This window comes from Nyctereutes procyonoides, unplaced genomic scaffold (genome assembly GCF_905146905.1).
Source record: "Nyctereutes procyonoides isolate TBG_1078 unplaced genomic scaffold, NYPRO_anot_genome, whole genome shotgun sequence".
Taxonomy (NCBI): Eukaryota; Metazoa; Chordata; class Mammalia; order Carnivora; family Canidae; genus Nyctereutes; species Nyctereutes procyonoides.
Window position 1 is genome coordinate 2,310,101 of NW_026575082.1, and position 14,806 is coordinate 2,324,906.

General features: G+C 48.8%; 1 protein-coding gene across 1 annotated transcript; it reads right to left on the minus strand.

Moving 5' to 3' along the window:
- Positions 1 to 452: 452 nt before the first annotated feature.
- On the minus strand, positions 453 to 14,547 carry LOC129514549 (galanin receptor type 1). Its single transcript, XM_055333223.1, has 4 exons — positions 14,196 to 14,547; positions 13,196 to 13,942; positions 8,736 to 8,801; positions 453 to 2,142 (listed from the first exon to the last, which is right to left on the minus strand). The coding sequence occupies exons 2-4, from the start codon at positions 13,865 to 13,867 to the stop codon at positions 1,825 to 1,827; spliced, it is 1,056 nt and encodes a 351-aa protein (XP_055189198.1). The 5' UTR covers positions 13,868 to 13,942; positions 14,196 to 14,547; the 3' UTR covers positions 453 to 1,824.
- Positions 14,548 to 14,806: the final 259 nt, after the last annotated feature.

Consider the following 14,806-nt stretch of genomic DNA (forward strand, 5'->3'; position numbering starts at 1 on the left):
AGGGGAGAACATGAACAGCTGTGGTGCAGGAGGCCTTTGCCAACCGTCCAAAGGCAGCCAGGGCACTTCTCTGTGTGAGTTGACACACAACTTGTGGCATTTGCAATTGCAACTTCAAATTCCACAAAGCACATGAGGTATCATCATCAAGACGCAATGTTTCTGCTGCTCTACTTGAATAAAGTGCAAAAAATTTTCCATGCAAAGGACTTATACTATTCTTCAAAATACTCACATATGCATACACACAAGTTGTTTCCCTAGGCACCCAACATGAGAGCTCATGATTTCCCATCCTTTCAAAGACTTTTCTCCTCTTCTGGCGGCAGAATCAGTTAGACCATTGCAAATGTAAATATTGTTTGTGGGAAGTACGTAATTAGTGACAATAAATTCATAACATGCAAAGACTTATATCAAGTTTGTTTTTATCTAAAATTTGCTATTTCATATGGAATTTTGATTTGACACAGGTGTACATTATGCTAATCCTGTTTTTAAAAAGTCTTGTTTTTGTATTCTAAAATATATCAAAGTCCTGTAGTCTGAAAACTACTGTCCTAAGATAATTTAATCTTTTCATCCCTTTTTTTTTCATTGTAAACATGAATAAATATGAAATTGTTGTGAAACCCACATCTGAAATTCAGCTTGTGATCATTTTAACCTCAAAGTGACATTTCCAGAGGAAGTAATATTTTGGGTAAATGTGCATTTAACATTACTACAAACTTAATGAAAAAAGCATTTGTTTGTACAACATATATCCCTGGGTATACCTGTTCAGAAGATTCCTTTTCTTCAAACGTTTTCTGAATCAGACGTTGAGTATGGTTTCTGCACGTGACACACCCATTGCCACACATGGCTCACTGAATTCTGACTTCTCTCTGGCCCCATAGAAATCGTTATTTACACAGTGTCCTCACTGATTTATTTTTTAACTATCTTTTGGCTCAGTTCCATTCGAGGCACAGCTAATACCCCAGGCAAGTAGATTTGTAAAATTGTAATGACCAGTTTCCTTCTCGAATCTCACTTGAAGCTTCTACTATCAGAATAGTTGTATTTGGCATTTTTTTCCCTGATTTTTTTTTCCGGTTAATTCTACAAAGCCTACGTCACAGGATAGTTGTAAGGACGGCACCCACGGCTGCCACGCCGAGTCACTGCTACACAGCTGCTGATGTCTGAAGATACTTAAGGGACCTCAAGACCACAGGCGGGAGCAGCTCATCCCCAGAAACCCTGCTCCCTATTTACAGTTGGCAGCAAATGCAGCCTGTGCAAATAAGCTTGGCAAGTCTTACTTCCACTTAATAGATGTGTCTCTCTACAAACAGCCACAAAAATTAAATTCAGGTAAAACTTTCATCACGTGTCCGTGATCACATTCTAAAACACACACCTTACAATATCACCTCTTTTCTTAAAATTGAAGAATCAACATGTAGCTGTATTTTCTAAATAAAGTTGCTTCAAAATGTAGATTGCCAATATTCCCAACAATATATAGGTCCTTAGTCCTCATTCTGTGAAGAACTGATCATATCTAGGGAACTCTACTAAACTTTCATTTCTGTAGAAGTATGAAACTACATAGCATCTCCTTTTGTTTTCGAAATAAAATTTAGAAATAATCTTTACTAGACCTAGAGATTTCCCAAACAGATCAAAGCACTTTTTTAAAAACCAAGTGTAATTTAATGGGAATGACATGAATGGTGGTGAGCATAAGAAGTTGCAGCCTTGCTCAAGCCCTCCCCTACAGCTTTGTGTCTGGTGCACACATATTGAAACTCCCCAAGAGCGCTATTGCTTTTCTCACACGTGAGTGCAGTTGGTGGATGGCGGGGTGTCTACTCGACTTCTGTTCTCTTTAGTATCATTAAGAGGCGATTCACTGTGAGTGCGGCACTTGAACACTTGCTTATAAGCCTTCCTAAAATTCTCGGAGAGAAAAGCATATATGATGGGATTCACCGAGGAATTACTGTACGCCAGGCAGTGGGCAGCGATTCTGAAGAGGAAGGAGGCGGGGGTCAGCGGAAAAACCCCAAACTCAGCCCAGAGATTGATGACGTGGTGCGGCAGCCAGGATATCCCAAAAACCACAACCACCACCAGAACTGTCTGTGCAGTCTAGGAGAGAAAGAGGAAAACACACATATCAATTATCACAGGAAAAGCATCCAGAGCCTTAAAACATGCTCTAAGCTCATTTTATGCCTATTGCCATGAAATAAGACTATCAAACTTTGCTTAAAGTGTTAACCGGGACTTCATATACATGGTTTTGTTCAACACTTGCTCGGGACCTGCGCTGGAATAAGTCCACCACGTATGTGAGATGCCTGAGGATCACGGGAAGCAAACACTGGATCATGGGAATAGAAATGCACAGAGACGAAACACTATTTAATCTTTAAATTCCAAAACCTACAAAGCTCTGAGCAGGGTGCATGCTGAAACAGTTTCAGGTGAGAGGCAGCTCAGTGAGCACTCACACCCTCTACCCACGGTGGCCCCGACAGATGGTGTATTTTTTTTATTTCTCCTTGTTAAGCTCTGGCAAGTGGAAGACCTCAGCACATTGACACATTCCCATGAGACACCTCCATTTCTGTCTGGGAGCCAGTCAGCTCCATTTCCTGGCTTGCACATGACCCTTCCCTTGCCACCCCTAAATCAGAAAACACCTAGAGGCAGAGGCAGAGGCAGAGGCAGGACTCGCATGTTTCCTTTGAGCTTTGGGCCTTTACAAGCAGGGGATGTAAGAAAGCAGAAGCTGATTAAGGACCTCTGGACCTCAACCCAAGAGGAGCCTTCCCTCTGGCTTCCAGTCAGTGCCTGTTACCTCCTCGGTGGGTGGGATTGAGCCTGAGGACCACCTTTTCCATGTTTCATGGCAGCTGGTTGGTACATATTTGAAAGGCGATGACTAGATACTAATGCTGTGATCAGTTGGAAACTCTAGATCTGTGGCTTCAAACAAAAGACGGTGACCTCTTCATATTTTTTAAACTGCCATACAACATGATCAGCTGGCTCCTTCCTTAAGAGGTTGCCCAGCCTGCCAACATGTGGTGGCTCAAGAAGCAAGTAGGGTCCTGACCCCCCGATGGCCACAGCGGCACCAGGGTGGTGGTGGGGGACTGGGCATCTCACTGTGTGACTGCTGGCCATGCGCAGGAAGCAGACCTGGTCAGGATCATGGGTCCAAGATGAGAAAGCTGATGTTTGGACTGGTCGAGACAGGTGCCTGATGCTCCAGAGGCAAATGCCACGTTAGAGCCAGAAGCCAGGTCATGTGACCCCCATGACTAAGTAGACTTTAGTAGACTAAAGCCCATCTACTGCTTTGCTTCACTGCCTGGGCTGCTGGCAGGTAAAGCAGAGCATCAGGGCACCTAGGTGGGCAACCAAAGTTGCCTGGCCCGCAGACGGAACAACGGTCCCAGCCCCCTGTACACCGCTGTCCGGCTCCCAGTTCACCACCAGTAGGCCCACTCTTCACAGAGCAAGGGGATCTATAGGACAGGAGCGATGCAGGCTGGAAGCCCCTTGGTGTCCTCTCTCAGACTAAGCCTAGGTTGCTTGAATCTGTGCAGTGGAAACATGGAAGTCTGATGTCCCGGTCACCAGCACCCGACCCACACGGGAAAGGGTAAGGCCACACCTTTCCTGGTCCCCGCCAGGGCTTTCCCTTCCACCAAAGAGCAATTCCTGACCAGAATTGATGGATAAGGGGGGAGAAGGGTTGGCAGGATGGACGCAGACAGAAGGAAGAGGGTTTAATTAAGAGCATCCCTTTAATTAAGGGATGCTCACTCTCATGTCCTTGCATCCTGAGCGAGGGCAGGATGCAGTATGTAGGTCCACGGTGAGGACACCTCTGTCATGCCAGGCAGTGAACCACACACCGCACACATCTCTCCAAGACATGGGCTAGAAGCCAGGCATTCTGTAACCAGGTGGGGGCAGAAAGGCTGGAGGGAGTGGGATTCCAGGGCAAGGCCAGAGCAACCCCATCGGGAGCGGCAGGGGTGACAGGACAGCTCACCATCACAAGGCGCCCAGGACTGTGCAAATGCCAGCTATAACCTGGCTGTGCAGCCTTAGGAAGAGGAGGTAACCTCCCTGGGCCTTGGCGAAACGACTCTGACCATGCCTCATGCATTCAGACGCTCACAGCTCAGGTAAAATCTGACAACAGGTTTTTTATAGGGTGGCAGGATTACATATTAAAGCCAATTACTCCATGATACACAAAGCAAACATGAAATTTGCTCACATGTATTAGCAGATTGTCTGCTATCAATCCACTATCCATTAGTGGACGAGAGATTCCCTTCCCAGATGATTTCATCAAAAACAATCTAGACATAATTATACCTACAAATAGAACAGAGCACATCGTCTTTTCCTTCTAAGACAATGAGGACATGTTTCTGCTTCCCCAAATGAATACCCTCTGGAGATCCCGTTTCAAGCATCTCTCAGGAAGTTTCTACTAAGTGCCAAGCCTAGGACAGAAATAGGCCCCAGCAGCTTATTGATATGGTCATAATGTATCAAAATCTGTGGGGCACAGGTAAATTGCATGAGTGTGGGATATTTTGTGTATGTGTGCGTTGCAATGCATTCAAAATTTACCTTTTTATTTTTAGTGATGGCCTGGGTCTTCTCAGAACCCGGAACAAGACTTTGTTCTGGGTCTATCCATGGTGTTGAATGCGACAGGGCTGCATTTATAATAGACAATAGTCTCTGATACGCAGTCAGCCTCTGCGGCGTCCAGGTGCGTGGCTGGAGACATCAGGTGTCTGTCGTCTTCTGTCCCCCTGGCGCAGACTCCTGCAGGTCCCCGGCACAGCCACGCTCAGGAAGGGAGGCCGCACGGGCAGAGGGCATCCTCTGTCACCACCCGCGGCTTCCAGCTCTGCCCTCAGGCCGCCGGCACCGATGACACCAGCTCTGACCTACAGAGCTGCTCAGAATAATGCACTGGACCAACCCCAGACCTGGGCCGTCATCTCCGGGCGCCCGTCATCACCCAGGATGCCGCCTGTGAAAACACAGAGCTCTGGGCCTCCCCTCGCTGCCACGGCTTGGTGCAGTCGGTAAGGATGTTAGGTACTTGCCTTTCTGAAAAGCTTGGTGGTGTTCGAAGAACCTCTGGGGAATTACATAAAAGCTGCCATGAAAGCCCTTATCCACCTCGAATGAAAGGCGATGCTGTCGCCAGCTTGACAGCCATGGACGCCAAACCATGTCTTTGCCTCGGAGAGACTGTGGGGGAAGCTCCTTCCTCTTTTTCTATTCGAAAGGTCACATTGTAATGAGAGGATGCCTCTCTGTGGAGAATGAGGCTGATTGTTCTTAATTTCTTACACGGTTTTTTTTTTTTTTCATTCCATCACTGACATCATCAGAGAGGAAGTCATACCCAGGGTATGTGTGATGTCCCTTGTTTGTACAGCAGATCGAATCCCAACACTGATCTTTGATACAGAAAGAAAGCATCCTTTAAAGTCATGTATAAAAATCTCTAACTCATTATCCTTGAGATTGAGTCCTTTATAACCTTGTTGGGTATTCCTTTTTTTCTCTTTATACTGATAGTATCTGAAAAATATTCATCTCTCTTCCTCCTGTGAGATGTTCTCCTTCAAAGTCATCTGAGACATCTGTTCTTCCTTCAAAGAATCCTACTCACAATACATCTAATGGAGCTTAGCCGAGAGAAGAGAATGATGAAAACATTTCCTAAGCTAGTAAATGCCCAACAGGAAGCTTGCAGACTTACTTCAAGCCCAGGGTATGTGTGTAGTGGTGGTGGCGGGGGTGGGGGCAGCTGCTAAAGGAACCCAGGTGACAGGTGTCAAGGGAGCCTCTAATCCGGTTTCCCCGTAGAGATGCCCATCGCAAAGATGTCTGTCCCATTCTGGAGGCTTCCAGAGATGACCACAGAGTCCCGGGCCCGCATCCGATCAGCCTCATGCCAGGAAACATCTCTCGTGTATAGCAGAGTGTCCAATCAACCCCAGCGCTCTGCACTATCATTACTATTATTTCTACATTGGAGATCACGTTCTTCCTTGTTCCTCCAAACACGCAGAATAACTGCTCAGCATGAAGTCCTAACTCTCCACCCCACGAGCATTGTGCACCTGAACACAGAGCCCCTGCATGGATGGAGGCAGTGCAGAGGAAGTGTGCTCTACACCACAGGGAGCTGTGCTGCAAACCTGTGCAGCTGAGATGAGTGAACAAGGGCATCTGTACCAAGCAGAGCCCTGTCCCCCAGGGACTGAGCATTCACATACCACACACTTGTCTGGGCGGAGACCTGCAGGGAAAACCACCAGGAGCCGGTCTGTCTCTGCCACCAGTGAGGTGCGGCCCACCCGGGCTTCTCTACCAGACCAGGCCTCCTCCCCATCCCCGCCCTTTGCCCTCTTCCTACCTGTCCCTGCACCTCCCTGCTGCCTCTTGCTCAGACGTGGGCATGCACATCACCACCAGCACCACACCTTGTTTGTTCTATGCAAACAAGGAGGCAATTAAATGTATCAAAAGAGATCTGACATCTGTTCAGGGCTGTTAAGGGTCAGAAGATTTGCGAATGGAAGAGAAAACCTTCCCACCTCCAAATGCTAAATCCTCTCCTATGATAAGAACTATATTTACACACATGTGCATGTGATACGTTCGCATGTGTGCATACATACACACATATTGCAAGAGTGCATTTATAATATATACGTGTGCATGTACACATACATGTGCTCACACATGTATATATACATATTTCTTCTGTGTACACACATACACTTACACATGTACTCTGTGACACACATAATATATGTGCATATATGATGTATATGTGCACATATACACATATACATGCACACCCGGTAAATGCACACCTGTACACACACATACACACTCACATATAAAACACATATAATATACACACAGATGCATATAGACACGTGTACACACACACCATACACATACATATCTGTAAAACCAAATGCAGAAACTGTTAAACTGATCTGTAGAGATTTTCACCGTAAAGCAGAAGAAGCTTTTCCAATTATTTTTTACAAGATCTATTTTCATTCTTCTCATTGCTTTGTTCTTCACTGCCAACTTCCCCAGCTTCTCCGAAACACTTGTGACCACAGCGCCTGATGGGACCCACAACCCGACTGGTTCCAGCCTGGGTGATAAGCACACAGCGTGGACCGGGTCATCCCCACGGCGGAAGTGGGCAGGCCAGGTCCTCCCACAGGCACACGCTGGCCTCCCCCCGGCAAGCTCCACACGGGAAGAGTCCTCGTCCGTCCCACAGGGTCAGCTCTGGCCCAGAGGGCAAGCGGGTGCTCCACACAGAACTACCCCGGGGAACAACAAACAATCCTTAATTGTTTGTAATGAATCATTTTCTTGGAGACGGTGGCTCAGAGGACAAGCTAAAAGGCAGACTAAAGAAATGGGAAGAGTCCAGCATAACAACATCCCTGAAAACGGAGGAGAGAAAGAGCAGCTTCAGGGATGACTCCACCCATACGCTCTGCCAGCTGTTTAAAGGAATCCAGGAACTTAGAAGGAAGCCCACATAAGGGCTGGGATGGAAGGGCGGACCAATGAATGGAAGAGGCGAGACATGCTTGTTATCTCTGCTGCACCTTTCATCCTTCGGTGGCCACCATAAACACCACATGACCGTATTCGGAACGCAGGTTACACCGCAGGCTTCTTCACCAGTTCCTACCACTTCTTTCCATCCAGTCTGAGAACAGACATGGTTTCAGCTGTGTTATAAGCAAGGAAGGTCAGGAAGGGCTTTATCTAAGTAGAATTTTTTAAAATAAATGTGATCAAACTATAATTTCTGCCAATTATGTGTCCTTGATCGTAATAAATGTATAGAAGGACAAACAAGGTACTTTGGGATGTTATGACTGATATTTGGGGATAACGGTGTCTGGCTATGATCCCCTCCTTAAACATCTTGTCCAATACTCTTAGTCCACTTTCTAAAGTCAGAGGTTACACAGATATTGTGTTAAGAGTGAGATTAATTCTGATTTGTGACATAGTCTTGCCTCAGAATGTGAACTATAATAAATACCAGGATGTTAGATACTTTAATACGATTCAGGAGAACTTTGTTTAAATCAGGATTCATTGGATGAGAAAGACAATCAAAAATGAATAGAAGTCCCCTTAAGGCCCCTCCCCTGGAGGACCAGGGTCCACACAGGTCCAGAAGGAAGACAGAAGGACAATGCCTCTGACCTTGGGGCTTAGGGGAGAGATTAAAGTAACATTCTCTGAAAAGACAGTCAAGCCAGAGCCTTCTAGAATCACATCAGTGATGGCAAACATACAATAAAATGGTTGTGTGCAGATCACGGATGTCAGCAACTCTACAATGATCAACCTAGAACACACCTCCTAAAGAGGCTTAGAATCCAAAAAACTACCCCTTCCCTCACCTCTCCAAACCTCCGTCTAAGTTTTAATGCAGCATCTGGTCACCTGGGATGCACTCTGGCACCGACTTTCCATCCCTATCCTGTGCCTCACATTAAGAGGTTTGTCTCAAATGTCTGTACCAAGGAACCTAAATTTCATGACAGTGAATGGACAGAAGGACAATCAGGATTAAAAATCAACTAAGCAATCTATGTGACACATAAATATATATTTGTGAATATTACCTTTTTCTTTGATGCTTCGGACTTCTTCGACATGTTCTTCAACTTTTTATGCAAATGGTTAAGCACCTGGAAAACACAGACTAATAAAAGCATCCACCTGCTGCCCACTGTTCATGGTCTGATTCACGCTGACAATCCCCGACCTGACATAGGGATCATATGACTTAAAATACCATTCAAATAGAAATGCACATAAGAAGCCAAAGTAACGATGCACATGGACTGCCAACTGCATCTGTTTCTCTACCTTTTGGGACTATCCAGAGGCAGTTTGTGGTCACAGAATCTGTCTGAAGAGAGTTCTGGGGGGGTGGGGGTGGCTCTGAGGTTTTTTCCAGAAAGGACCACACTGCTACCCACATATGCATTCTTACTGGCTTACAGTCCACCTCGGTTTCCCCAAGATTCCACATTTTAACAATCAGCAGGTCTTTTCTGTACGGCAGGCGCAAGGCTACATCCTAGGCGTGTGGAACAACTAAAGGTGTCCCTCCAGGGCACCACCCAATGGAGGAAGCAAGCAAGGGAGCCAATCCAGATTATGTGCGCAGACCGATGTTCAGTGCTGCCAATGTTTGCCTCCTCTCATTCCTTCAGTTTTCTGTTGTGGGGTCCTTACAGCAAATACTCACCCGCCTGGTTTCCCTTAGCTCTTTATTCTAATCCTGCCCACTGTGCTGTGCTTTTAGACAACTCACATGTGGGAGATTCAGCTTCTTGGGGGATTTAGAGACCGTTTTGTGAGGTTTTACAATGAACATTCCTGTCAGAGGATCTCCTGATAGACACTGGCTTCATTCATTAGAGAAACTATTTTTGCCTCCTCTTGCCAGTGTAATACTCAGGAGAAATGACATGAAACATTTGGGTTACATGTAGGGATTTACAACAGAGTCTTGGTCTTGCCAACAGGGCCAAGCTTGCAGACCCATGCTGGAGTTCATTTTTATAGACCATCTGAGTGAACATCTAAGGAAAAATTAGCCTCTGGATGACTAAGGGCTTTGGGTTGTCCGTAGTTTGCCAAATGAGGCTCTGAGAGAACTAGAAACCACGTTCCAGACACTGTCTTGTTTCCCTCCGGCACTTCAGCGTGGGAATAATGCAATCAGTTTGGACTTACTGCAAAAGTCTGCAGCCCTCAGCTAGATGCAGGATTTCTGCAATGATCAGTTATACCCTAATTAAGAAACTACAGGATTTATTTACCAACTCCATGAACTCTAAGTGAGTTAAGCAGACATCACGGGGGTGTGAATTCCTGACTCCAGATTCTCGGCCAACTAAACTGCTTCTCACTTCCTACAGTGGCTCAGCATCATCTCCAACAAGACAAGTCTGTCACTTGGTATAGTAACATTTGGGATCGCTTTCAATAGATTGACAGTGGATTAGTTAACTGTTCTGCCAACAGAAATTGGGGGATATAGAGACCATTTTGCAAGGTTTTATAATGAACATTCCTGTCAGAGGATCTCCTGAGAGATGCTGGCTTCATTCATTAGAGAAACTATTTTTGCCTTCTCTTGCCAGTGTAATACTCAGGAGAAATGACATGAAACATTTGGGTTATATGTAGGGATTTACAACTGAACTGAAGGTAAGAGAAAAACAGAGGAGCTTTTGCCGGATCTCGGATCTCGTCTGGAGAGGACGGGCCTAGTGAGTTTCCCTGCTGGCAGCCTGCCCACAAGAGACCACAGGAGGACACTGGTCATTGAGGACAAAGGACAGGAAGAGAGATCAGAGGACAGGCAACAAAACAAATTCAGAAAGGGCCAATTAGGGAGGAGGCCAAACAGAAAAGTCAAATGTTATCTGCTTCATAACACTGCCCGAGATCTATTCATCCCTTCAGCAAACTCAGTTGCATCACAACTCAGTGACCTGAGGCCACCTGTGGAATGTTGTTGAGTGGTCAACAGAAAAATATTCAATATAGTTTTCTTCACTGTGTTTTCCTTCAACAGCCCATACTATGAGCACACACTGATGTGTTACAATGCATATATTGATGTGTATTCAATGAGGTCTTGTCATCAAAGGTATCATGATGGGTTATAACTACATTCCTTTAAAGGATGATGATGGCATGATGGTATCACTCCCAGGTTCTATGCACTTAGGAGTGTGTGTAGGAGGCATACTTTCAAACCCAAGCCAAGGTCATCTTGGGTATCAGATGTGGGAGAACTTGGCATGTGGGCATGTGAGGAGTTTACACTCAGATCAGATGGTGGAGGGTCCCAAACAAGAATTCCCTCCAAGAAAGGAGAGGAGAGCCCCATGCAAGTACACACCAGCCCCGGCATTCTCCGTGTTTCTCAGGGACTGGCAGACACAAACTGTTGTACACAAAGTCGTAAGGTTTGGGGAATAGATGGTAACACTTGAATGCAATTCCTTTCTTGGGGAAAAAAAGGGGAAAAATGTAATTTCAGGTGACTTTGGGGCTATTTGTGATTTTTCATTGTGGCCATCAGTCTTGGGCGTTGGAGAAACGGTCAGTTCTGAACCTCACATTCAAGAAGAAGAATCATTACCTCAACAACGTTCTTTAATGATGGAGCCAAAGAAAAGCAGCTAGAAAAAAACACCTAAGCTCTTATCCAAGTCCTGTAGTGAATCTGCCAATATGAGCTTGGATTTAAAAGAAATTTCCAGTTATGCTTAAAAACAAGCTATTTCCATATAAAAAGTATCCTGATGTTCATGTGTTTGTTGAATTTTTTAGAATTATGATGAAACTTTGCCCTATGTGTGATTTTCATAAATTCTCAAATGATAGAAATTTTTAGGCTAATTTTTCTTAAAAAGTTTGCCTTGTCATTTCTATCGAGAAGACTCATAGAGTTCTGGGAGGTGAAAGCAGAGCATGCTTCAGCTCTACTTCGGGTGATTGTGAGTCACACCAAATCTCCTAAGAACACTTCTAGTCCTGAGCTTCATGCCTCTAAGGCCCTTCCCGGTGACTGGAAACTGCCCTAAGACCCTTTCTGAACCATTTACCAGTGTCATCATCTGGGCCCTTGCTTTACACCCCCCAAGCCCTTCCCTGATGCTCGCACTCACAGGCTTGCTCCAGTGAGACAGCTGCTTACGGGATCACTGATTACCACAGTGGTAGAACCACATTATTTTTTATTTTTATTTTTATTTTTATTTTTTTGCATTTGAAGAAGGTTAAGTGAATAAACCAGCAGTTCATCAAACAGCTAGCTTCCAAATGCCCTCTCCTGCCCCATCTCCTCTGTATTTCCTTATATATAACCCTTCGATGCAGGCCACCCTTGCAGATAATATCCAATACTATCACCATTCAAACAGACATAACTCTACACAGATGACATGGGGCAGGGTACAAAGAAACCAGGGGGCTTGTGGTAAACACTTTTGCTGGGGAAACCACTTTATGAATTGAATGTGGGTAATTATTGCTCTCTGTGATCTGGTTACCTGTGGCTCTATAGTCATGGCCTCATCAGGAACAGAATGAGAGTCAGAGAAAGATGAAAATAAAATGCTGGGAACTTCAAACTTTGGCTACAGAGATGTTCTCCTTATGGCGATGACATTCTGAGAGTGTGTGCTGGGGACCTGGGGTTCACATGATAGAGCATTGTTCTTACTCAAACACAAACAAGTTGTGTCTCCAAAAAGTTGAAGACTGATCAGGATGCCTTCTGCAAAACCCTGTGTTATTAATGAGAGACGCTGTGAGTGTGCTGAGCTCTGCAGAGCTTTGGGAAGGGAGGGTAGGAGCAATTTTCTGGGTAAGGAGGGAGGGGGTAGCTGGGCCAGACTGTCAATGATGCCCGTCTCCAGGAGAGTCAGGGATTTGGGCCTGAATCACTTTATATTGTCTACACAACCCTTCTTAACAGAATTGAAACCCATGCATCCAAAGTCCTCTGGAGCCTCAGGTCAAGATTCTGTGAAGAAATATTCTTTTAGCACTTGGGTTTATAAAGCTAAAGCTTGGGGTAAAATCCAGTTCAAAGTTGTTGCTGTCACCAGGAGCAGGGGCTTCACAGAGGAGCAGGGGCCCTGGGGGACCACCGGGGAGGGGAGCATGAGAGAGGGGCGTGGCCTGCTCAGGCTGACTGAGCTCCCCCTGGGGCTCTGCAGGTGGCCCGCAGATCCCCAGGCTATGCCGGGTGTGAGTGCCCCAAACCCAGCACCACCCCTCCTCTGAGAGGGGGTTCTCTAGCGTTTGGAGGCCTCAGGACAAAGCCAGGGAGGCCGCGGGGAGGCGGGACCTCCTGGAAGTGACCTGCAAACTTTCCCAGTCGCTCCCAGCCTCCAAGTCACTTTCTGGCGCACCGTCTCCCACACCATCCACCCCGCTCGCAAAGGCAGCAGGGCTCCTAAAGGGGCCAGAGGGGTGGCGACCCTGGAACCACAGGAGCCTGAGCCCGAACCCCTGCCCGCGCCCCTGCCCGAGCCCTGCAGGCACCCACCTTGGCATAGCAGAAGCATATGAGCAGAAGCGGCAACAGGTAGCCGAAGACAAAGGTGCACACCACGTAGGCCTTCTTGTGTCCCTGGTTGGGCCACTCTTCCCAGCAGAAGGTCTGGTTTCGGACTTCCCAGTGGAAGAGGCGGCGGTGGTAGGCCACCGGGGAGGCCATGGCGATGGACAGCGCCCAGATGAAGCCCACGCCCAGTAGCGCGTTGCGGGACACCCGCAGGGAGGAGGAGCGCCGGGAGTGCACGATGGCCACGTAGCGGTCCACCGACATCGCGGCCAGGGTGAAGATGCTGACCAGCATGGAGACAGTGAAGAAGTAGTGGATGAACCTGCAGATGAAGGCGCCCAGCACCCAGGTGGGCAGCGCGTACACCGTGGCCTGGAAGGGGATGCAGAAGAGCAGGTAGGCCAGGTCGGCGATGCTCAGGTTGAGGATGAACAGGTTGGTGGTGCTGCGCGGCTTGCCCGGCTTGCTGCGCGCCAGCACCGTGATCACCAGACTGTTGCCCAGCACCCCGAACGCGAAGATCAGGCCAAACAGCACCAGAGTGATGAAGTTCTCGACGCCGATGCCTATGCCGAAGAGCGGCCTGGGCTCCGGGGCTGGGGGCTCGGGCCCGCTCGCATTCCCCTCGCTGAGGTTGCCGGCGGCCAGCTCCATGCCCCAAACGGCCCGGGCGCGCTGGCGACGGTGCCCGCCGTGGAAGAAGGCTCCGAGGACGCGGGGTCCTGGCCCCTGCACGGAGAGCGCGAGTCTCTGATCCTAAGGCTCCGCGATGGGCACTCACCCTGCACCCTGCACCTTGCACCCTGCACCCTGCGGCTGAGCCTACCCGCACCAGGTTTGTGCCAGGCCGCCCGCGAGGAGCCGCGATCTGGACCTTCCGTTCCGCGGCGAGGGTGGGTCCCGAGAGCGCGGAGTTCCCTCTGCCCTCCGCGCGGCCGCCGAGAGGCAGAGACACCCCCCCCCCCCGCCCCCGGCGCCTTACCGGTTCGGGTCCCTGCCGGCCGTCCCCTGGTTCCGGGAGTGGCTTCGGGCGGCACCTGTTGCTCTGAGCCTCCCCCTTCCCGCGCCGCTCCCGGGGCACAGGCGGGGCGCTGCACCGCGCGGCGCAGTTCGTGGAGAGGGCTGCCCGGGGCGCCTGGGCCCCCTCCCCAGTTTTTGTAGGGATTCCGAGTGGTCGACAGCGCGAGCGCCTTCCCGGCGCTTTCCCGAGGGCTGAGGGCCGGCAGAGGGGGGGCTCGGGGCCTCTCCGTAGCAACTGAGACGTCGAAGACACAGCCCGCTGAAATCCGCGCCCCTCGGGGCCTCCCGCGTCCCCCCGGAAGTCGCAGCGCGCGCAGAGGGTGTCCGCGTCCTAAAGGGCTGAGTCGCCGCCCACCTCCTCGCTGGCATCAGACGCGCGCGCGCTCCGCAAGGTGCGGACCTGCCGCGCGGGCCAGAGAAGGCGGCCGCGGCCGGGCGGCGCAGCGGGGCCCGCGGCGGGGGGAGCGGAGCGCGCTCCGGCGCGCGCGGGGCGGGGAGGCCAGGTGCGCAGCCTCCCCATCCGCCCGCGGGCGCCGCGCGCCTTCCTCCCTCGGGGGTGGCGGTCCCGTCCCG

Coding starts and splice junctions, on each gene's coding strand:
- LOC129514549 (XM_055333223.1), bottom strand. CDS start 13,867: ATGGAGCTGGCCGCCGGCAACCTCAGCGAGGGGAATGCGAGCGGGCCC. Junction 8,802..13,195: donor TATGCTTCTGCTATGCCAAG/GTGGGTGCCTGC, acceptor TGTGTTTTCCAG/GTGCTTAACCATTTGCATAA. Junction 2,143..8,735: donor CCGAAGCATCAAAGAAAAAG/GTAATATTCACA, acceptor TTTCTCTCCTAG/ACTGCACAGACAGTTCTGGT.